Source organism: Megalops cyprinoides, chromosome 11 (assembly GCF_013368585.1).
Source record: "Megalops cyprinoides isolate fMegCyp1 chromosome 11, fMegCyp1.pri, whole genome shotgun sequence".
NCBI lineage: Eukaryota > Metazoa > Chordata > Actinopteri > Elopiformes > Megalopidae > Megalops > Megalops cyprinoides.
This window is the reverse complement of record NC_050593.1, coordinates 10612647-10637476: the sequence shown is the minus strand read 5'-3', so window position 1 is coordinate 10637476 and position 24830 is coordinate 10612647. Positions and strand designations below refer to the sequence as shown.

The 24830-nt window shown below is 40.8% G+C and overlaps 1 protein-coding gene across 1 annotated transcript in view; it reads left to right on the top strand.

Moving 5' to 3' along the window:
- The window catches only part of LOC118785436 (contactin-associated protein-like 5), a 64293-nt gene extending 40220 nt beyond the window's left edge, over window positions 1–24073 (top strand). The window contains exons 8-24 of the mRNA XM_036540061.1: window positions 833–1097; window positions 2241–2384; window positions 3398–3569; window positions 10036–10142; window positions 11524–11643; window positions 13156–13356; window positions 14123–14279; window positions 14885–15012; window positions 15225–15395; window positions 15838–16056; window positions 16706–16945; window positions 18322–18546; window positions 20329–20462; window positions 20989–21076; window positions 22169–22372; window positions 23282–23356; window positions 23836–24073. Coding sequence (XP_036395954.1) covers window positions 833–1097; window positions 2241–2384; window positions 3398–3569; window positions 10036–10142; window positions 11524–11643; window positions 13156–13356; window positions 14123–14279; window positions 14885–15012; window positions 15225–15395; window positions 15838–16056; window positions 16706–16945; window positions 18322–18546; window positions 20329–20462; window positions 20989–21076; window positions 22169–22372; window positions 23282–23356; window positions 23836–24032 — 2847 coding nt within the window. The 3' untranslated portion in view covers window positions 24033–24073. The remainder of the gene's footprint in view (window positions 1–832; window positions 1098–2240; window positions 2385–3397; window positions 3570–10035; window positions 10143–11523; window positions 11644–13155; window positions 13357–14122; window positions 14280–14884; window positions 15013–15224; window positions 15396–15837; window positions 16057–16705; window positions 16946–18321; window positions 18547–20328; window positions 20463–20988; window positions 21077–22168; window positions 22373–23281; window positions 23357–23835) is intronic.
- The last annotated feature ends 757 nt before the right edge of the window (window positions 24074–24830 follow it).

Below are 24830 nucleotides of genomic sequence, written 5' to 3'. Positions count from 1 at the left end.
ATGAGTGCACGATGCCCTGACCGGTAGTGATGAAATGAAAAAACAAACAGTCATTTTTAATGCAATCCGCTCTTGTGTTTTGAGGTGGAGTGTAATGGCTAATCCCCTGTATCTGTCACTGGGACTGAGGGATCGATGAGGCCTTCACATAGGTCCCAGTGACTTTTATGTTAGTGTCTAACATGTCTGCAGTCAGCATCTGCTCTGCTCTTTACAGTGAGTGCAATACTGGCCATGATATTCCCCATTGCCACCCAGCAGACCTGTATGACAGTAAATTCAGAGTTGTTTCTTCAGAGAGGAGACAAAAGGGGGCCAACTCATGGGCCTGCGTGTTAATATCTTCATGTGTTTAACATCCTAATTGTACGCTCTGTGTTATTGTTCAGAATAGGTGAGTGCCATTTCAAGGTGGTAATCACCCTAATGATACTTTATACTCACTGATATATTTGAGTTTAGAAAATGGTTATGATCCCTCCCTTCATTTAGCTTAATACAAACCTGGATATAATAAAAATAAGCCTATGTAGTTTCTTTGTAATTGTATTATAAAAGCCAAGTAACCTCCCTGATGGAACATAATTTACACAGTAACAAAAGGTTGAAAAGGTTTTGAAAATGTACACCAGTGTGCATAGCTACCACTCCTTCTAATTTAATCCTGTTTTTAAACCTAATTCTGACCTTAAATCAAAACCTAAATTTGGATTATACTTATACATGCATGTACTTATATGACAGTAATCACCCCACCCCAATCTCTACCGCCTGCTCTAATATGTACCTCTGCCTGATGTGTCTTTTCTAATGAGTGTGCTCTGCCATCCAGGGCAACGTGACCTTCTCCTGCTCGGAGCCCCAGCTTGTGCCCACCACCTTCCTGAACTCCAGCAGCAGCTTCCTGTTACTACCGTCGGAGGCTGCAGCGGAGGGCCTGTCTGTGCGCTTCCAGTTCCGCACCTGGAACCCAGACGGGCTGCTGCTTTCTACTGGGCTGGCCCAGGATCCTGAGCACCTGGTGCTGCAGATCAGCAAAGGCCAGCTGCAGCTCAGCCACTACAGATCAGCCCTGCAGAAATCAGAGATATCCACCAGTGAGGAGCGAGATACATTCTGCAGTACAGCTCTCGTCATATCACTGCTTATGGGCCCTAGGACTGAGAGAGGGGCTTCTATGCAGCAATACAGTGATTCAGGCAGCTAATGACAATAATTTGCATAAATTAGTTTGAAAGGTTGTGACTACAAAGCTGAAAGAAAAAATAGTATTTTCATTAAAAAGACAGAACCTGTGCTACCTCTTCTCAGACACTTTGGCTGTTGCAATTTGTCATTAGATATGAAGAGTCAAGATAATTTTCTTTTGTTTTTTTTTTGTCAAAGAGGAACAGGCAGAGTGTTGAGAGGAATGACACCTAGGGAGAGGGTTATGAGAGGGTTTTCCTGTTAGTGAAGTCAGTTGTGAAGAACAGGTACATGGGTGGCTTATTTTTGGATCATATTTTGCACTATATTTATGTATCTACAAGATGTTTCTCTGTTGGTTTTGTTCAGAATTTTGTGCAAGCATTTTATGCAACATTTATTTATTCATTTATTTTTCTTTCCTTGACAAACAGAGATATGGCACACTTATACACATTTTATAATAGAACTCAGACTGTGAGCAGATGGTAAGCACAGAGGGTATTGTAGAAACACAGCAGACATACACAGCTTGGGTCAGATTCAGTCTAAATTTAGACCCATCTCTAAATGAAATTCTGCGATACCAGTGTTTGTAATGTGATTTATTTTAGGCAGATTTACCAGACAAAGAACAACTGTCATTGTTAGGTGGTGCAGCAGCATGATAGCACTGTTGTAAAGACTGCGTATTCTCAGTACTCTGGTTTGCTCCCCCAAAGACATGCTGTCTATTTTTTAATTAATGACTGCTTCTAAATTGTTCCCTGTGTGGTGTGGGCATGCATGTAAGCATGCGATTGGATATGGATTAGCTTCATGTATTGGTTGTGGTTCCACTATGTGCCCTGTGGGTGGATAGATAGATAGATATGTAATATGTAATATATGTATTCTCCGATGTGATTGTTCCACATATTAACCTAGCCATTGGATCAAAACAGTTAAATCAAAACCTTGGAAATATAGGGTACAACAGAAAAATCACATCATAATCACAACACTTTATTCATCATTTTTCCACCAAACCAAAGCCGCGTCTTATTTCGTAGGTCACAACATTAACGATGGACTGTGGCACTCGGTGAGTCTCGGTACGCGAGGACTGCAGGTCTCTTTGACTCTGGACAGTATGCCAGCTGCAACTATGGAGCTGGGAGAACATATTGACTCAGGCAACAGCTTCTTCTTCGGAGGTATGGACACCTTTCAGCTTTTTTCTCTTCAGGTGTAATTTACTCTTTTATGGACAATAATCCAGCTGTCAATTATGAAATGTGTGGGTCGTAAAAGAGATGCTTAGAGTTGTTTATATTGAACCTTGGGAACTTTGCACTGTGGCTGTAAATACATTAAATAATGAAATCCCCTCTTTATGGTTTTATGGTTTGTGAGGTTGATGGATGGCAGCAAGGAAGGACAGTGCTGGATTTATAGTGGCTGCAGAGGAGACATGTTATCATGTAATACAAGCCTTGAGATTGCAGTTAACTGACTTTGGTAGTGGTTATCAGTGAATGGAGACTGAAGAATAATTGTCACTACTTTCACTTGCAAGGATTTCTGCTGAGACAGCTCAATTTGTGTGTGTGTGTGTGTGTATGTGTGTGTTATGTGTGTGTGTGTGTGTGTGTGTGTGTGTGTGTGTGTGTGTGTGTGTGTGTGTGTGTGTGTGTGTGTGTGTGTGTGCATGTGTGTCTGTGTGTGTGAGAGAGAAAGAGAGACAGAGAGAGAGAGGGAGAGAGAGGGTGGTAGATTCAGAATTCTGGGAATAATTAATATTAATATGACAGGTATACCGCTCTGTTTAATATAGTACACAAAAACAGTGGAACAACATATGGGCACAGTTAATGTTCACAAATGAATCTCACTGTGCCAAAAAATAACATGCTTAATTTTTCTGTAAAGCAAAATTATGTTTTATTATTGTTGTTATTCACTCTGGATTTTAGGAAAATATCTGTTATTCTAAGGACATGTGAATGAATAGCCATCTGTGACCTTTTTGTTCCCAGAATTTAGCCTGTAAATCTTCATAAAGATGTTTGTCTTAAAAAAAAAAAAAAAAAAAACAATCTTGCTAAGATGTTATAAGCTGCTTTTAACATATTTAGGCAGACTGTGAACTGAAAGCTTGGCAGCTGTTTACTTAAGTGATTTAGTAAAATAAAAGAAGTGAAAATGTGATCCGTCTGTATCACCCCAGGTTGCCCCATGGCCTTGAGCGACCCAGGCTGCATGAACCCTACCTTAGCCTTCCAGGGGTGCATGCGACTAATTTTCATCAACAACCAGCCAATGAATCTGCTCCATGTACAGAAAGGCCTGCTGGGTAACTACAGTGAGCTTCAGTTTGACATCTGTGGCATCCGTGACAGGTAAGGGGCCCTGGAAACCTCACTTCAGCGCGGTCAAGATGACATCATGCAGGCATGCTGCAAGGTTGATATGATATTCTTTTCAACCAACTTGGTGCAACAGATGTCAAAGAATGCTGTGGCAGAGTCCTGGGTCAGGTTCAGTACGGGCGGGTACCCATGGGAGACCCGTGTGTGCAGTTGTCTGAAGGTGTATTTTAACTATGTTCTAAATGTGCAGTTTGGGATGTGGTCCAAAACAAAATAACCATGTGGCAGGTTGAGCTATGCATTTCATCAATTCAAAACTTGATAACCTGGCTTAATATTAGTACTGTCAATCCTAATAGCACATGGAAAGATAATTCTGGGCAAATGAATAAGTTAGTAGGGAAGTGGAACATTATTCTTTGCAGTTTCTTGGCAGGGAAACATAACGAGGGAGTTACCTTAAATGTAAACAACAAAGCATGCCAATGGACAAGGTGAATATGGTGTACAATAATTTAAGAGTAAAGTCTGATTTTTGGTATTATGACAAAAAAGAATGTGTGGAGGGATATTCTACCTGTAATGTCAAGTATGAGAGGTAGGCCAATGTGTTTTTCATGAGCAATGTTGGCTCACATGACCCAAGGTTTGCATTTGTGGTTGCAGTGGGTGCAGGGTGACTGCAGGTTGTAAAAAGTGGACCTCCACAGGATTCTATGCAAAGGTTTGGGGGGTCTGGAAAGATATACAAAACAAAAGGTCTTTAAACGCATTCTATGAACGTTCATAATTAGAGTCAGCATCATCACAGGTGCAAGACAGTAGGACATTGTAGCAAAAACCCACTAAAACCCTATTTCATATATATTTTTTTTACCTTGGACCGTTTGGTGTCTTCATGCATTTAACAGTTTAACAGGAAAGCACTCTTCTGTTTTCCTGCTGCTCTTAAGGTTTTGTTGATGAAATGGTAATGTATTGCTGTGACATTTATTTTAATGAAAGCAATTCATTCAGTATCATTTTAGTGATTGAAACTTTTTGCTTTTTACAATGAGAGAATGCCTCACAAAATCCCAACTCTACCCCCTCTGCAGTGTATGCTATATGCATTAAAGGATTTTTTTTAATTATATGAAAACTGAGAAACACAATGCAAACTTGATAAGCCCCTTGAGAGACAACAGCACAGACACACTGGAGTCTGGAAGCCGTCCAGATGCCATCTAAACCCAGAAAAATGTAAGCCTCTGAGATTTCCATGAACATCTTGGTCTGACTGGTTCTCTCAGAGTTCAGTCTGTCTTACACTGTCTGAGGTCATGAGAAGTGGACTGGGGACTTCATTTAAATGGTGAAAATGGTATAGTAAACATTAAGCCCTAGAGGCCTACCTTCAAGTTATGTCCTGCGCTATGCTGCATCTCTAATGTTTGATGTCTGTGTAGGTTCTGATGACTAATTGATTAAGTGCCAAGAGGAAGCCAGTGAGCCCCCACAATGAGTGTTCTTCAGCCTTTTAATTCATTTTTCTATAGCTCATAAAATATGTTAATGACAAATTTAAGCAACTGTCAAGGCAGAACAAAATCATTGGCAAAGAATCTGATGGAAACCCTGTTAGTCATAGATGAATGTGTGGATGTGTAGGGAATATATGCATGATGTACTTAATTATACTCCCCTCTGTTGTAACCGAACCCCCCCCCCCCCCCCCCAAAAAAAAAAAGCATACATATGAAAAAATAGATTTTGCTGTTTTCATTAAACATCATGCATGAAATTTCCATTGGCAATGTACTGACTCATCTGCATAAAGTGACCGATGCTTTGATGGTCAGATATATTATATATTATATCAGATATATGCATTTATCTTCAGTGACTGTTCTTGGTGTTCAAGTCAGTCACAAGTGTCAAGCAGCATGTTTGTAGTACTGTATCCCCAATGTCAGAGAGACCCTGGTCTTTGTGAGGCACATAGCGGGAGATAAAAGCAACCGCAGAAGAAAGATGGACTGAAGGAATAAAGGCCAGGACGAGGCACTTCTCCCATTCTGGTTTTATGCCCCAGCTTTTCCTCAGCTCCTTGCTGTGATCCCCACAGATCCTGCCCGGGAGGACACACGCTGGCACAGCCGTGGCACACTTTGTGCTTAGCGTAATGCTCGAACCTGGCATGGGCAGGAATCGAAGCTGGCAGTCGAGAAGCGGGACGGAGTAAATTGTCAGAATGTGGATTGACAGTTCAGGCATCTTAGAGTCTAGGGGAAGGCAAAAAAAGCTGCTTATTATCGTAGGAGTGCACAGAGCTCTCCCGTGGTCACAAACATCCTCAACATGAGTCAATGGTGGCCCATAATGCCCCTGGGGCTGTTCTGTAATATATGCTTGAAATGTGTGCTTTGGTTTTTTTGCCTGTTTTCAGTATTTGGTTGTTTGTTTTTTAAACTTTTTCTTTTCTAAAATGAATGTTGAAGTAAGACATGCATTTGTGTAATCAGAGATGTCAATCAGGCTGTCAGCTTTTTTTGGCGGTGCTATAATCATAAATTACGGCAAAAAATTCTTCATTTTAATGGCTATGGATACAGCTTTTTATGTCAAGTTGGAAGTTGCGGACAGCAAACTACTATGCACATGGGCTCCTCTTGGGGACTGACTCCCAGCTGTAAATCATTCATGACCAGCTGTCATCATCCTGGCATCAGAGAGGTTCCCACAGAGTCTGACAGGTTCACAGCAGTCGATACCAGCTTAGGCAGCGGTCTGAAGGCAGAGTGCTCTCTCCCACTGCCCTTGCCCTGTGGAGGCCATGTGATTTCAATACGCTGGCTGATGGAAGCTGAGATCAGAGGCAGAGTGCGGCTGGAGCAAAACCTACACCATGTGTTTCTCCCTTCTCCCCTGTGGTTTGCATATATACATATTTTGAGAAAACATCGCACTGATACTCTTTTGAATGGTAGGAGTTCTGAGACCCTGGCATGAGTAGAGAATGTCATTTGCATTTGTGAAGTGTGAGGTGAGGTCAGGGGGATTAGTTATAAGGTATACAAGGGGAAATGACACCCTACCTCCACATCCAAAGCTAGACAGAAGCACAAGGCCACATATGAAGGTATCTGCTGCTTTGCATAGAAAATAGAATCGGACTTGTCCTTTTTTGTGGCACTCCTGGCACTGCACTTCAAAGGGTATGCAAATAATAAGTTGGAAAGCACAAGTGAGTTCAGCATTTAATGTTGCTATCAGTGTCCCTATGGTATTAACATTGATTGTGCAGTTTTTTGAAGTCTACCATTGTCCTTCTATGCAGCAAGTGTCCTTTTACGCCTTTTTAAAATAATATTTTGTTCCAGCTCATTGTCATCATTCTTTGTTGCGACTGAGCGGTTTTCATTTTTCATTTTACCGACTGTGTCTAAATGTGTTTTCTGAATAAATATATGGCAGAATATTCCATGGCCTGACTTATTTAGTCTAGTCCATCACATATACCCTGTTGACTGTGAAGCACAGAGTGAAAATCTTGAATAATGGGTTGTTATTAGTAATTATTCGTCTTGCTGTACATGACCGTCAGTGATGTTTTACATAATTGATTTCAGAGCCAATAAAATGAATGAATATGCATTGTGAAAAGCTTTTAGTGTGTGCTGCTCCAGCCAGTGTGCATAAAATTGTTTGTGGGCCCGGCTGTGGAAACGAAATGCTATAATGATTGAGGGATTAAAAATAAATCACTGATCACAGAAGAAAAGATAAAAGTAGGATTTGTCAGTAGAGCTCAGTTAATAAGAAAAAGAAATAAAAGAATGTGAGATACAAGAGATTGCTTATGGTCCAGTCATGGACCTCCCATCCTGGAGAAGTGCCACAGTTTTGACAAGCATGAAGTGAGGGCATACAAAATTCCCATCATTACACAACCAAATTAAACATGCTTTATGAAATCTGTTGAAATTAGCATCAGCTTTATACGCCAAAAGAGACACTGTTTTTTTTTTTAATCAGGTACATGGAAAACTGCAGTCTTCCAGAGCTTTTCAGATTTTCCATCTAACTACTCTGTTTGCCTGATGACCTTTTTTTCTGTGTGTCCATTAAAAGTTCATGATCCGGTTTATTCCAAAGGCACTGTTCTGTAGATTGGTCATAGTGTGAGTTTTATGGTCCATAAGAGCTCCCTGACGAACATGAATTAGAATAGCACTGCAATAATTAAGCCATTCTATGGGGCATTATCTGCACTGCAGTTGGCTCATTTCATGACAATTAATGGCACTTGAAAGGTCTGTGTTATAAGTACAGCTCTGCTATAATGCTGATGTCATTTGAGTCCACTGAGATTCATGATTCGTAGGCGAAGATAGATGAAACAGTGTGAAACAATGTATGCACTCTTAAAAAGCTTGTAATAGTGAACATTACAGAGGCTTGAAGAAGATGCTTGTTATTATGCTATTAAGTAAAACATAAAAACTGACAGTTGTCTTCACAGACCACATACTGTGGAGTCCCTGGCTTTAAATAAATCTTTTTAAACGGACTCTTTTCATAGCTGTTGGGTATTCAAGACATTTGTCCGCCACGATAAGCACTGAGAATGGTGTGCCTCTTTTCTGTACAAAATTAGGTCATGGTACATTTGAGTCCTCGCTGCCCCATCCACACTTACACCCGTTCATCACCGTATTGACAGGCATTTGTTTACCACATTCTCTTCTATAACAGCAGTGGGACTGTGGGAGCTGTGCTGGAATAGCTCCAGTTCATTTGGGATTAATCTTTGGCTCCATAGATTTTAAACTAAAAATAAGCAAGGAACTGAAAAAAAAACATGCAGGAAACATGTCATCTTATTTCTTGAGCTTTTGGTTTCCAGACATTGTCCTGGTAAGGACTGAAAATGAAAAATAATAATTTCAGAGGAACAGTTTTGTATCATTAATAAAAATTTCAGCATAAACACAAAGGATGTTTTTTTCCTCGTTCCTCTGCCACAGTCCTCGTTCAGCTGCAGTTCCCTCATGTTTACATTTATGTTGATTATTCAGAAGCTTTTCCTCATGCCATTACTGCATCCACTTTCAGTGGGCTGGAATTGCTTATATTTTCATTGTTTCATTGCCATTTGACATCCAAAAATGTATTTCTTTGTGGGGAAAGTAATAATATTTATGCCAGTGAAGATATTCCTTTGTTTTCCAATCAAATCTGAGTGGAATCATTAATTTATTTACTTTTGCATATCCTACAAAAATAACAGGGGGTATAATTTGTATTCTTTATGTGGAGACTTTTCAGTTTGAGTTTTGGGGAGCGTATTAATAAAACCTACAGCACTTCAAAGACTATAGGCCCTTGTGTTTATCACCAGCCGGGCAGAAGCAATAAAACTAATGGGTTTTCCTGTGTACATAATAACAGTGTAATACATTGTTGGGTATTGTACCCACTGCAAAAAGGTGTCAGCGCAATCTCACTTGAAAGGAGGGTTGAAATTGCAGGAATGAAGGGATGACAATGCAGTCTCCTTTTCTGGCTTTTTTCTTAACATTCAGTTTACTAGAAGCACCTCTCATTTCCATCCTCTAAGTAAAGTCCTCTATTCAATTCTCCATACTGTTTAGCGGGCCTTCTGCCTTCTGCTCCTGGTAAAACCAATCTCTCACCCCCAGGTGTTTTGAATTTTTTTCCTCCCCATGAGGAGTTCAGAGTCACACGGTTGTGTGCCTATGTTGCAGACTCAAACCTCACAAAGCCCCAAAGTGTACTGAATACGCATGGCGGGGACGCATAGGTCCAGAGAGTGTTCTGTGTCCCAGCTGTGGTACACTGGGTGTCCAGGACAGGGATTATCTGTCCTCTGTGAGCACCCAGCACTCTCACCAATAGTGAAAAGCACTGTTCCAACGTGCTTTTCATTACTCGATGGATTGTGCTGCCAGACACCTCAACCACTAGTGGCAGAGATGGATTTTTGTCTTATTTTACAGTGCTCCCATTGTTTAATCAATGGACCCATGCAATCAACTTAACTGTCTGCTGTGCTTAATTATACAGCCAGAGCAAGATGTGTGAGTTTTCTCTCCTCTCCTCTCTCTCTCCAGTATCAAAGAACATAAAAGCAATAGGGATACACAACATCTAAATATGGAAAGAAGACACAACCTTTCCTACTCATTCATGCTGTTTATAATTCTTCAGTATGTTCTGTTTGTGATCATCTTTTAACAAGATATCCCCTGTTTATTGGGCAATTTTTTTTTAAAGTGTGTTTATTACACCCCATCTGTTGGAGTTTACTTTGTTTAACTGTTCACCCAGGGGAAGTCTCTCCTTTACATCTAGGTGTCTGTCTCTGGAGTGCAATGTAGCCATAATATTCTTAGTGATAACTTCCTCTAACAAGTCAGATACGGTAACAAATAACAGCTATGCTTTTATTGTTGTATATCCTTTTGATGGTTGTAAATGTTCCTGTTCCCAGATGTCTGCCCAACTTCTGTGAGCACGGAGGGCAATGCTCCCAGTCGTGGAACACCTTCTACTGTGACTGCTCTGGGACTGGGTACACTGGAGCCACTTGTCACAACTGTGAGTCATTGTGATCCCTCTCACACCTCAAAAAAAAAAGCCCATGCCTGTCGTGCCTCACGCCTCTCATTCTTTTCACCTGCTCCAAACTTAACTCTGGCTTCTTGCACTGTTTAAACCTATATAAGCTCTCTCAGTCTGCTTCAAAGATGCACCCAACTTTCTAACACAATACCCACACCAGTTAATCCCAGCTGTAAGTAACTGTGAGTCATCTTGGCTAATTTAAACACCAACTGTCTCACTCTACACCCTAAACCCCCCATATCTGAAGCCTGCTCAATATCCACTCAACACTGCCAAATAATTGAAACCTCGGATATTGCACATGTGAAGTGCTTGGTTCTTTTGTACTGCGCCCATGTCTGATGTATTTAGGCGTCAGAGGAAGAATACAAATGCAGGGTTGGTATACAAAGGGATATTTTCTTGCGGAGGCATGAATGAATACACAATAGATATGGCTTCATGCAAATACACTATTATGTATTATTTAATCACTACTGTCTCCCCAGTAGGTGTAATTGTTCAATGTTTAGGTAATATAAATCCATTTATGTCTTATTCTGAATTAGTGTTCATATGTAAGACATATTTGGGTTTTTGTGTATACCTCTGGGTCTGTCATTTCAGGGTTTCAGGTCCCAATGAGGTATGTACCTCAGTATCATTCAAAATGCAATGGTTCTATGATGGATCAATAAATTACAGTATTATTATTATTTTAAATATTTTATGCCTTTTTAGTGAAGTAACAATTATCTATTGTATGTTGGTTTTACTCCTATCTAGATGATCTGGATAATTTGGGCTACTATTTTATGCATTGATTTTCAAACATCACACATTAACAAAGCATTCTTACACAAATCTCAAGATGAGAGTTCCCTGTCTCTTCTCTCTACATTAGCCGCCTGCCAATTAACAGAAGTTCAGCATCCCATGCCACTAATAGAATTTATTGTTTTGACAACATGTTTGGTATCCAAAAAAAAACAAAGCTGAAACAATCTTTCATTAATTTATGGGCTCTTTATCAAATTTGAACAGAAAAGCGTAACAGATCAAGAAAGATTTTTTGTCTATTTTAATAATTGAAAGCACTAAAAATACTGAGCACATGCAATGAGGAGCATCTGTTTTCAATTAGTTGAATGATTTTTTCAGTCCCTACTTTTTGAGAATAAGACATGTTTTGACTAGTGCCTGTAAGAGAAAAGATGTGTGGTTCCTAAGATGGGTTTCAAAGTGCAGTGTCATCAGTTTGCTTCAGAGCAACATGATCCCTGTAGGTGCGAAGTTTACCTGTATGTCGGAGGCTGTGTTGCTTCCCAGCATGTTGCTCATCTCCCAGCATGTGCCCTTTTCTGACTTTCTTCAGCTATCTATGAACCTTCATGCGAAGCGTATAGGCAGACTGGGGGCTCCTCAGGATACTTCTCCATTGATCCAGATGGGAGCGGACCACTCAGCTCAACACTGGTGTTCTGCAACATGACAGGTGAGCTCCTGCTCAGCCTCTGGTGGTGAACATTTTGCTGTCAGGTATGCCAAGAGCTCTGGCATTTTATCACAGGAGGGAGTAGGAGTTCTGCTCAGGGTTCAGATCATGTCACTTCCTGCATCAGCCCAATATATTGGGAAAAATTGGGATACAGCTCAAACAACAAAGCCTCAGAACAGCTTTGAGTCTTACTCAGGATTTCTGCTTTGTTTTCACAAAGTTCCAAACAGAACTTGACAAAAATCTATTTCTAACCACAGTGGAGATCTGAAAAAAAATCTTTATGATCAGATAAAAGGAATTGGTTATAAATATACAATTTCCTTCCCCGCATGAAATGAAGAACTAGTATTTTTTCCAAACATATCTGAAACAGTGTGATTAATATTTAATTGAAATGTTTTTCCTCCCTTCTACCCCAGAGAAAATATCTGTTGAGACAACAGAAAAAGTAAAGGACAAAAACATCAAAAATATAATGAAAAAAAAAGTTTTGTTAAATTTAAATTATGTCTGTCAGTGTGTAGTGTATGGTTAATGTATACATGCTTGCTGTATTATGATATTTATGATCATATTGATTTGATCAAAATGATCAAAAATGACAGATCTGACACTAAAATATGTGGATTGATGTGTTAATTACGTTTTGATTGCTGTTAATTGTCACGCAGTGACATAAAGACATGTGGACTGGCTCTTTACCAATGGCAAGGTTCGTGTAGACGAGCACATCATTGTTTTCTGTGGCAGGGAATGTCCGGCCATAACTTGGGTCACAGACTCATGCCCTTGTGGGTTTGTGGAATATTTACAAAATTCTCCCCATCCCCACCACTCACCGATTGTGCCTCATTTGCACACTTTCAGTACATTTCACCAGATTGCATGTATACTTCTTAAATAGAAGTTAAAGAACCAATAAAGAGCTATGGTGGGTATGTCAGAATGTGTTAGGAGGGAGAGAAACTCATTAATTATATGTGTCAACATCCTTAAAAAAAGACTGATAGATTCATCCTCTGTGACTATAATAAGAGGCTTATTATATTGGGATACTAGGTAGAAAGGGATATCTGTAAGACCATCCTAACTGGTGTCAAACCTGTGTAATATCATTGAAGATATTACTTGGCTGATTTTCAGAGCTTCAGCCTGATTTGTTATATCTCACAAATCCAAGTGTGATTACATGTAGTGAGTTAAGACTGCACTCAATTAAAAGAGCTTTTAGAAATGTAACTACCACTCACTCACTTAACAAAAATCACACATCAAGATTCAGATTGCTCAGGTTAACAAGGCAAACTAACATCAACTGTATCAATACATTCTTTTCCAAAAAGTGATAAATAACCCAACACTGTGGAATTAAAATGATTCCCCACATTATTTAATTATGTAGTGTTTTGTCAAATAACAAACCTTAACAGCCACTCCCTGTGCATCAGAGGTATGGCATACCTTGATAGGCTGAGATCTCTCACGTTTGATGTGTTTTGTCTGTAGAGGACAGAGTGTGGACAGTGGTCCCCCACAGCAACACTGAACCGGTCAGGGTGCAAGGCTCCTCACAGCAGAGGCCCTACATCATGCGATTCAATTACAGCGCCTCACCTGAACAGCTGCGCACACTGGTGGCTGGATCCGAACAATGCCAACAGGAAGTGGTCTACCACTGCAGGAAGTCCCGCCTTTTTAACACCTGGGGTAAGTCCTGACAGGTAGACTCCCTCTCTTGACCCCAGATTTGGAGTGCAAGTCAATAATTTAAAGCAATCAATAACCGATAAAAAAAAAATCAATCAAGAAAGTCAGTAATTGGAGTGGTAATCAGCATAACCTAGTAGTTTAACTGTAGCTGTTCTCAGATTAAGTTTCTCCATCACAGCATTGTGTTTGTTGCGTCCCCAAACTGTCCTTTCCTTTCTCCCTTTGATCGCAACTCCCTGCACAAACAAAGTTTGTGTGCTGTCACTGAGGGAGTTGAGAAAGGCATGCTGAAAGTCCCCTTCCACTCTCCTCTTGTAGTTTAGTGAACGTGTTTTACCAGGCATTCTGCATATGCCCTTAATTTATGAAACACTAATGTGGCAGAGTCCCCTAGAGATGTGCATGTCTCTGTAGGCAAACAAACAAGTCTGTTGTCCTCTAACAGCGAGATCATGAAAGGCAAGAGAGTACATCAGACTCAATAAATGTACAACATGAAATTAGCAGCTCTGTTTACAGGTCTGATGTTGAAACCCGCTGTGTCAGTACGACTGCTGAAATGCGTTGAGCAGGAAGTGGAGCCCACATGTTTGAAAGCATTTACACAATTACCGTTTACGGTGCGCATTGACCATGATGACTGTTACCATTCTCCGCCCTTGCTGACGGCTGTAGCTCTGTTTATTTACTGGCCCCGTTGCCTCACCGTCCTGATTGGTTGCTTGTGGACCTCTGTTGTTCTGTCATGCGTGCCGTGTTGCAGACGGGATGCCCTTGTCCTGGTGGACGGACAGAGACGGGGAGAGGCGTACATACTGGGGAGGGTTCCTGCCTGGGGTGCAGCAGTGCTCCTGCAGCCTGGACGAGAACTGCATCGACATGAACTACTTCTGCAACTGTGATGCAGACAGGGACTCTTGGTAAAGATGCCAATGTCCGTCTGTTTTGACTGGCACGCTGGTTGTCTTTGACGGGCTATCCCTCTGCCTTGTAATCCTGTCCGTCCAATTGCCTTCTCATTCTCATTTGCTCTTCTGCACACATGTCTGGTGGAATACATCCATTGGATTTCTAAGTACTATTACTGTGTTCCAATTAACTTTTTGCCATCTTAGAATAGGTCTTACCCTCTATTAGTGTTGTACAAGCAAATTTTTTTCTAGTAAGTGAGACATGGTCATGGCATGTTGATGGCATGACTAAACCTGCTTTGTTTTATTTGTGTCTGTGTTTTGTGTACAAACACATCTTCAGATGCTAAGCTCTCACAGCAGGGGCATCTACAGGGTGTTTGAAGTTTATAATAACTGTGTTACAGTATTTTTGAGGATACATATTTACAAAGCAGTGCAAGTCAAGCATACCTGTCATCCACGGTACATTTTTTCCTTCTCATACAGACAGAGTTGAAGTCTCCTCTCTAGGGAATGTTGAACAAGGGGAAAGTGGAGATGAGAGGAAAGAGCAGGAAGTGTCCTCATTATATATTTCAGAGATCACCTTGGCTTTGTGTGTCTGTTTACAGGGCGAATGACACAGGGATCCTTTCCTTCAAAGATCACTTGCCTGTGAGCGAAATAGCAATTGGAGACACAAACAGAACTGGGTCAGAAGCTGTCTTCAGAATTGGATCCCTGCGCTGTTATGGGGACAGTAGGTTGTTTGCTTTTTGGAGGGAATGTAACTTACAGCCAAAATGCTTTTTAAAATTTATTTTTAACATTATATGCCATTCTTCCTATTTATTTGCTGTTATGTATTCTCAGTGTATATTAGGTATTTCTTTTTGATTGAACTGTAGCACCAATACTAGAAAAAAAAAAAACAAAGGTTCTCAATGCATACTTCCCTTTTTCTTCCTCCAGGATTTTTGTGGAATGCAGCCTCCTTCTATCAGGAGTCCTCTTACCTCCACTTCCCCACCTTCCAGGCAGAGCTCAGCGCTGACATCTCCTTCTATTTCAAAACTACTGCATCCTCGGGAGTCTTCCTGGAGAACCTGGGCGCTAAGGACTTCATACGTTTGGAGCTGAGCTGTGAGTCAGAGTGTTGGACAGCATGATCAGGGTCAAGGTGGACCTCCTCAGGCCACAATGAGATTTTGTCTCCACGCTGATTTTAGATGATTATGTCATTGTATCAAGAATTCCTTTAGACAAGGTTTGCACAGTGAAATAGTTATCTGGACATGTTATCCTGATTAGTTCTGACTGAACACTGCACAAGATTAATATCAGATGATCCCTTTCTGGCAGACATAGAGGTGATGTCTTGTCAACCTTAAACTGCATGACCATCCATATTCCTGATACTTTTGACATTGACTGACACACAGTGTATGCAGTATGTAGCATAACTCAAAGGAGCATTACATCAAAATGTATTGCATCACTAAGGACTAATAACAATAAAAAAGGCCATTCGCTGAAAGAACCCCATCTCGTCTCTGTGTGACTGGATGTCCCTCTGTCCCCTTAGCCCCATCGGATTTGACGTTCACCTTTGATGTGGGGAATGGGCCGGTTACCTTGGTAGTGAAGTCCCACGCCCCCCTCAATGACAAGCAGTGGCACTACGTGCGGGCAGAGCGCAACATCAAGGAGGCCTTGCTACAGGTGGACCAGCTGCCCCTGCGTTTTGTAGAGATCCCGCCTGATGGACACTTCCGCATGCAGCTCAACAGCCAGCTGTTTGTAGGTAGGGGCACCGTGTCTGGCTGCTCACATTGGGGAGACTCCTCAACATGTTGAAGGTTTTTCCTCATCTGACCTCATTCCTCATCCTTGTAAAATTTAAAACATATTTCTGAATACTGTTGCTTACTCTGTAATGAGAGGAACCAGGTATTTTATCAAAATAATATAAAAACTAGCTTTAGCTCTGAAAGGCATCGTTTTGTGTATACTAATAACAGTACCTGTTATCAGTATACAAAAACCCAGCACAGGCTACATTTTTGATTGAGAAAAGGAACATACGATGTGTATGTTGAATAGCATCGCCTACAGATTTCCATAATTTAGAAAAATGACACTCATTTAATTTTCTCTATAAATGTTAATGCGTAAAACTGGTCCTCTGCCACAAGGTTCAACCTTAGATGCCCAAATGCTTATTTTTTCTACCTACTTCTCTACCCTCAATTTGAAAAAGAAGGTTGAAGGTTTCAGAAATCTAATTCTATGTATTTAGCATTGGCAAAGAGGAATAATTATTGCAAAAATCTTTTAATCTCTGACATAATTATGATGGCAAATAAAATAAAGGTTCTAATTGGCCAGTAAAATCTGATTAATTGGGTGCCTACACAAACCTGAGAATAAACCACCCATGCACCCTGCTGTAGGAGGAACGGCGTCCAGGGGGAGGGGTTTCCTGGGCTGCATCCGGGCGCTGAACATGAACGGGCTCACCCTGGACTTGGAGGAGCGGGCGAAAATGACGCCTGGGGTGAGCTCCGGCTGCCCGGGCCACTGCAGCAGCTATAACAACCTCTGCCACAACCGAGGGAGGTGCATCGAAAAGCGCCACGGCTACGTATGTGACTGCACCCTCTCTGCCTATGGCGGGCCCAACTGCAAGAAAGGTACGTCACAGAGACAGGACCCCGCCTGCACCAGCGTGCTGTGGCCATTACTGATGAAACACGCACTCTACATTTCCCTACATTCCCAATATCTCATATATATCCTCAAAAGGCAGACAGAAAGTGATAATTTTGTAAGGTTTCCCTTTAAAAACAACATGTTCATGAGCTGTAAGGTGAAATGAATATAGAACAATGGACATGAACCTCTGAGAATACATGGAAAGCTGTTTGTTTGTAAAAAGCCATTAATATGAACTAATGATAAGATTTTCCTCACTGACTCATGGCTTGGAAATTTGTGTACACATATTGGAGCATTGGAGTAGCTACATGAAACATTTCGATCACAAAGGACAACAAATTCATGAATAACCCAACCATCCTTTCCCATGGTCTGTGTAATAAATCAGATTTAGTGTTTTGGAATCTACTTAAAGCTTGATGAAGTCCTTTGTACATGGACTGTGTTTGTATCATATGGTTCTGCATTGCTAAGATTGGAACATTCTGATGTTCTCATATGTAAAACATACACAAATCTTGTGACAGACACATAAAACACATAATCAGAATATTCTATTTTTATGCAACCAATCAATTAAACAGGCCTAATGTTGCAAAGCATCAAATATGATAATAATTAGCTGAATGTATCGCAAAACTAATATTTTTGCCAGAAACTTTCTACCATTGTCTGTCTTTCCCTGAAGTTGAAGACAATGTGTTCAGAAGATTTTCAAAGGGCTGTTAGGGATCCGTCTGAATGAGTGATCAAAACATGAAAGGAGCAGATGAGAGGTCCTTTCTATTCTGCTGGCTCTGGCCTCTCCTTGAGGTGTCCGTCTTTTACATCCGCCCAAAAATCTGGAGATCTGTTGTCGTGAGCCCTTCCTGTCTCCATGGCTGGGAAAAATCTAATTTTAAGCAACAGGATTCTGGCTCTGACCCACTGACACTCCTGGCTGCTCACCACCCATCATGTTAATGAGAGAATTCACTGCTGTCAGCGCAGACTCTATCTCCACAGACCTGATCCTTAGAGATGATTGGCTCCAAACCTATTCACAGTTCTGTGATTGAAATACATGATTTGCGCTTGGCAGTGCAGAAACAGGGCTGTTCCTGAGCCCTTTAGCTTTTTGTCAGGAATGGTTGATAATGATTCCTTTAAAGCTATGCATATTTTTGCATTAATATGTTATCACTGTCTGCATTACTACGATTATGGTTTACCGTATTACTGAAGATGGTGAAAACTGCAGATAAAGCATTTCTGACAATGTGCTCAATCTGTGTCTGAGATCTTCCCTGCAGCTGTATGAACTATTCCTCTCTCTTTCTCCCTCTGTGTTCCTGTCCTTGTCTGGGTTCAGAGGTGTCTGTGTCCTTTGAGAGCGGGTCCTCTGTCACCTACACATTCCGGGAGCCTTTCTCAGTCATCGGCAACAAAAGCATCCAGTCCTCTTCCATCTACGCTGAGAAAAGCAAGTCCCGGGAAAACATCGCCTTCAGCTTCCTCACCACGCACGCCCCCGCCATGCTACTCACTGTCAAGACTTACTACCAGCAGTACATGGCCATCATCCTGACGCACAATGGTAATTTAGCATTATAGCTCACAACAGAGGGAAAGCTGGCTTTGAGGGATTGTCGGTGTTGCTGAAATATGTCAGTGAAGTGGTTCTAGGGGGTAAATTTTGCTTTGTGGCAGACATAAATAATGGTGTGTCCTCTGTTTAGCATCTACTCTTTTCGGCTGCTGCCTTTGATGTCCTTTGTTTCTAAGGCAAAAAAAAGTTAAAAGAAAAAGGCCTTAAAAGTAGTTTATTTAAAAGTAATAATTATAAGCAAATAACTGAAAGATTATAAAATTGTTAATTAACATTATTTTAGGTCACATGTACATACAGTGTATCTGCAATGCCAGGTGCAGACTGCAGTACTGTCTAAAGATCTCTTGAAATCACATAAAGCCTGGCTGGGTCTCAGCTTTTACGGTCTTGGACTGGGTCTTGGTCTCAGTACAAGGTTTCTGATGAGAACACAGTCTCATCATTGTCAATAGCAAAAAAAATTACATGGTCATCTAAATAAAAAAGCCTTGAAGCTTTATGCTACAATTGAAAACTTTTGAAAAGGTTTGAAAAGTGCTGCCAGAAACTTTAATGTGGTTGAATTAAGTAATGTAAAAACTTTTTATTTGTCTGGTGTACTTTTTGCATTGTTCATCCCAACTCTTTATTTATTCTGCGTACAGTCAAAAGAAAAGTTTTTCATGGCTACATGTGTTAGTTTTGCATGAATGTTATAAATAAACATCTTTAAATCTTCATTGTTAATTCTTTTATTGTCTGGGCCTGTATTAAGTCTAAATCTTGCCCTGCATGCTCATGCCAGTCTTGGTCTTGCTCCCAGCACTTGGTCTGGTGCTCCAGAGGCCTGGTCTTGGCTCCAGCTCTGCTCACTAGACTTATTGCTTGGCATGTCCCACCATCACGAGGTCAAATGGAGTGAGTGTGCAGTTAAATCTGTAATCAAGAAGAAATGCATTTTCAAAATTACCTGTCTGTGCATGCCATTGGCCATCACTGTGTGTGATTTGCCATGACAGTTTTAACTCAGTGACCAGCACATTTCCACATCTGTCTTCCTAGAGAAACGATTTCAGTTTGGTATCAAATCCCATCAACACATTCCGCTTTTCTCTTTTGCTTAGAATAAGCTGTGCACCATCTCTTCACAATCGCAGAGGACATTGTATTTTTGACTCTTCTCAGTTCAGCACTTTCAGAATCTCCTATTTCCTGATTCGGTGGCAATTCAGATTTTGTTATCCTCAAGTGGCTATAATCGTATCTGGCAAATCTCTCAGGAGTGTGTGTATCAAGCATCTACAGTAGTGATAGAGGAAACAGGGAGAACCTTTAAGAAGAGAACAACTGCTGCTTGTAACACATTTGATTGTATTGTATTCATACATAGAAGTCAATTCAGTTACTGTATATTTTACAATATAGCCATAGCTGTCCCTTTCTGCCTGAACACTACCCGAGACTATTAATGTGGCAAGTCTCATGTTTGTAAGCAAGTTGCTATTGTGTTTTAAATAACCAATAACTCAATAACCAAGGAGTTTACCATCTCAGACTATTTTTATCTGAAGTGCCCTAAGATTTAGAATATTTAGAATTTAGAATATTACTCCAAAACTAAATGAGAAATCACAATAAAATCTTATTTGCTGGACAGTTCTTTTTTAGTCTAATCATCAGATTATTTTATTGTCCTAGGAAGTTGCTTTATCGTGTAGCAGTCCAGAATTACAGATCACTCAAAAGTGAGTGAAATTCCTGACTCATGTTCTGACTTTGGTCTCTCAGGGACTTTGCAGATCTGGTACCGGCTCAACAAGGAGAAGAGTCCAGATGTTTTCACCCCAGCTACCCCCAGCCTGGCTAATGGGCAGCTCCACTGGGTCCGAATTCACCATGAGGGGAAAGATATGTATATCCAGGTGTGTGGCCTTTGCTTCCAAATCCATGATATCCAGTCAATTATTTGTTGCTTAAACAGCCGGGCATCTGTGTAATTTCAGCCAAGAAAATATTATAGTAGTTTTAAGAATACTGCATGCTGGCCAAAACAAGGAAAATCATTAACTGTTTAATTAAAGTGATATTAAATACCATTGTTGTAGATGATCAGTAATGTAACTAACTAACCTATTTTTTTGCCCACCTTATTGATGCTGTCATTTTTCTCATCTCACTGAAGTAGGCATATATGAGTTAACAGTCTCTACCAAGCTCTCATTAATATTGTATAAATCCTGAAAGAATTCACGTCAATACAAAATTGAGTATAGGCAAAAAATTAAAGGGCTTTAACAGCGGCTTAGCAAAGCAGACCTATAAAAACACCCACAATACAACCATAATACCAATTGATTTATTGGGCTGGTAATGACTATAAATTAATCTTTCATTGGTTGAAAGGCATTCTTTAACTTGTTGCTGTAATAATTTATTTTTTGCTTATAGATGAACAAGGACATACATCTAAAATACAGACTGTCATCTGACATAGAGTTAAATGCCATTAGGTCGCTGACTTTGGGCAAAATAACAGGTAAGCTGTCCTGTGGATTAACACCCTATATATGAAATGCATGAGGGAAAAGTGTTAATACAATACAATAAAGCTTCATTTTGAGCTTTATTTTTTATTGTATTTATTGAATGAAACTCACTGTTAATTTGATTTTTAGAAATGCATCAGTTCCATTGGCGCATTACTCAGAAGTGTTGCCAACTCATGCTAAATAAATCACAAAAAGCACACCTGACCCTTTGATTTGCCCATAATAATACACATACTCTGATAAGACTCAGCTAAAGTGTGTCAAGCTAAGTATAAAGCTAAGATGGCATTTGTCAAGGACAGTGTTAACTCAGCTTAATGAACTGCCACAATCAGCAGCCTGTGGCTTGGGAAAACTGAAACATCAATGGGAATAAATTCACATTACAGTGATATTCAGATGAGTAGATCTACTAAATCCCTGTATCAAGGGTCACCAGCTATTAAGTTTGTGATAAGGGGAATCCACGTTGTACTCTTGACTACTTAAATAGTGGAGTAAAAGTGTAGATGTGTAGTAAATGTAAGGTTTACAGTGCCACATACAGTAGATATTCATTCAGGGGTAGTATGACTAGTTCACAGTATCATTTACCTGCAAAGCTTCCTGTTACTAAGGCTAATGCTGTTATGCAGGTAAATGAAAAGGTGGCTTCCACAGTATGTCTGGTTCACCACGTCAGTGAACACCGTGTCCAAAGCCCATAATAATACACATACTCTGTGTATTATCAAAACAACACTTCTTACAATCTCTGCTGTCACCTCCTTAGTCTACTAATTTATCAAGCAATGGGGAGAAAATCAACTAATTTTTTGATCTCCTAGCAGCCATTATATTACATTCATTCAATAGAAAATGATCAATGGGAGGCAATGAACTGTGTTACCCTTTTAATATCTGTATGCTTCAGTGCTGAGAGAGTATTGTATTCTAATGCTTATTGTGCATAGTGCCTTGCCAAAAGTATTGATCTGTGTCCGCCTTCATTATTAACTTTGATTACATTCTCAGTTTGATACTTGCGCGCATTATTCACATTCAGTTTACCATTTATAATTTTCCCTTGACAATTACAGGAAGTGAGGAAATGGATGAAGAAGTTATGCAGGCGGGTTCCAAGGGCTTCATTGGCTGCCTGTCCTCGGTCCAGTTCAATCAGGTGGCTCCGTTGAAAGCAGCACTGTTTAATCGTGACAGCTCGTTGGTCAGCGTGCAAGGTCATCTGGTGGAGTCCAGCTGCGCAGCATCAACCGACATCACCACTTCGCACTCCCTCTCAGGTGAGCCTGTGTACCTTTAGATCTGGAGCCATCAATGTATCACGCAGCGTATAAAAGCAGTACATCTTTTTATCTTTGGTGAGAATTTTGAATGCTTGGATGTGCGATGTATTTATGATCATACATCGGCAGGTTGTTCGTTGTCAGTATTTCAGTCAGAAGGCTATTAGCTGTACCCACATTTGGCTTTTGTTTTTATGTAAATGTTGTGAATCAAGCCACCCGTCATTGTTTTCATTAACGGTATTGTGCAATAGTGACTTTTTGTTTATCAACAGTATATATGTAGAAGTAATACAGTAATATAAAGTGAGGTTTCACTGGCTTTTTTAAGGTAGCTCTGTTGCATACATTGTTTTTTAATATTTAAGTTTTTTGAAAAAGGTATAAAAGTTCCATTGTAAACAGTTTTCACCATGTAACATGAAGTATCCATAGCGTTGTGCTAATCCGAAGCAGTGTGACAACAGGTTGTTTAACACGTTAATAAGATAATGCAATAAAAATGGTAGTGTAGGTAGAAGTGTCATTCAATTTAATTTTTGCACTCAGAGTACCTGGTTTCCATGGAAAGCTGAATATCAACTGTGACTCTAAAGCAGTTTGAAATGCCCGTGTTATATTCTGACACTTCAGTGACTACACTAGCAAAAAATCAACTATGAAAGTAATTCATTCCAAGTCCCAGTCAAGCTTTGAAGAAACAAAGCAGTTGCCTTTACACACACATTCTAAACTTCTCCCAAAATAGATGTAAATTCTAGTTTAGCCCATCCTTTAAGCTTGTTTATTTTTGCTCAGTTTCCTTTATTAATCCCTTCTATTGGTCCACCCATGTTCAACTAAGTGAAAGTTCAGGGGTTTATTCCGCACATAATTATTTTATCCCCTCTCTTCCCTCACCCATAGATCATTCAGAGAAAGCTGACAGAGGCAAGGAGACAGTGCAGAATGCAGAGCAGAATGATTCAGCAGTAATTGGAGGTGAGTTTTTCGGCTCCGTGTTGTTATATTGTTCAATTGCTGAAGTCAGTCGGCTGTGAAATAAACCCTTGCGATCTCTGTCTCTCCTCGGACGAACGGTCCTCTGTCGAATCAGGATAATGTGCCACGCTGAGGTTCCTCCTTTAGACACACCTCCAGACAAATTTGCCTGAAGCACCATAATTTATAATGAAAAATGACAAAAGTCTTGTAAATTGAATTTCCGTCAGGTTTGACTGCATGTTGTGTCAGGGTTTTTTTTTTTTATCACCTTCATAATGTGAGAAGCAATTTGTCGCAGGGTGCCTGTTAATATGACCAGTGTTACTGCATAACCGAGACTGGGTTTATAAGATAACATTGATTATGTAGACCAATAAACACATATCAATAGAGCCTACTCCAAAATGAAACCACCCCATGATTAAAGCAGATTTGCGCGGCTCTCCTTCAGCGTGGCTGTCCTCCTCTGCCCACAGGCGTGACTGCAGCAGTCGTCTTCATCGGCCTCTGCATGGCGGCAGTCATGACTCGCTTTCTGTACCAGCACCGTCAAGCGCAGCAGACGGACAGCATCAAAGAGAAGGGTCACAGGCGCAGCCTGGAACAAACCTACGGCGCGGAGCTGGACTTCCAGAGCTCAGTGCAGGACAACAGGAAGGAGTATTTCATCTGACCGCCAGGCCCCCGTTGCGCTGGCAACACCAGCTCCCAGCCTTCCCGTCCTCCTCTGCCTACTTTGTCTGCCTCCCTGCGCGGGATGGGACAAGGTGGATGGCAACTGGGGGGAAGAGCTGCGGTGGCTTTTTTTGAAAACTTTCTGGGTTCTCAGTACAGCGCCCTTCTTCCTGGGCATTATGGGAAGGGGTCAAAGCCTATCTCTTACTGTTGCAAAACTTTAGGTAGCGGGTGAGCCAAGAGCGGCTGCACAAAGTGAGATCTGTAGGCTCTCGATGGAATATAGAAAAGGGTATTGTGATGGATGGAGAAATAAGATTAGTAGAAAACGTGGTTAAAACATGTCTCTATAGGTCTCTTGGCCTAAGTGGGAAAATATCAGTGACTGGAACCAGCTGAGAGCCTCAGCGGGTCCCACCAAGGGAAGAGTAATGGCACACTAGTGTCACGCTAGACTCCCTTCCCTTCCTGTGTTTGTAGATGGATATAGCGTAATAAAAGCGGGACACTTTTACCCGCAGCACAGCCTGAGGGGTTCCAGCTGTTCATGAGCTTCCAAACTCAGACTGAACACATAAGCTCTTGCAACCATCTTGTTTTCAGGTTTCTCTGAGTCTCTTTGTGGACTTGAAATTGCTATTCTGAATATCTAGACCAGAGTCAATAGTTCCATGCTTCTCGTTACAGAAAGAACCTGCTTCAGAACAGGGCTGTGAGTTACCCAGTGTGGGTGCTGATGGCGGAATTGAGGACAGTTTTGTATTTGGTCAGGACTGTCACTGCCTTACCAGTCGTT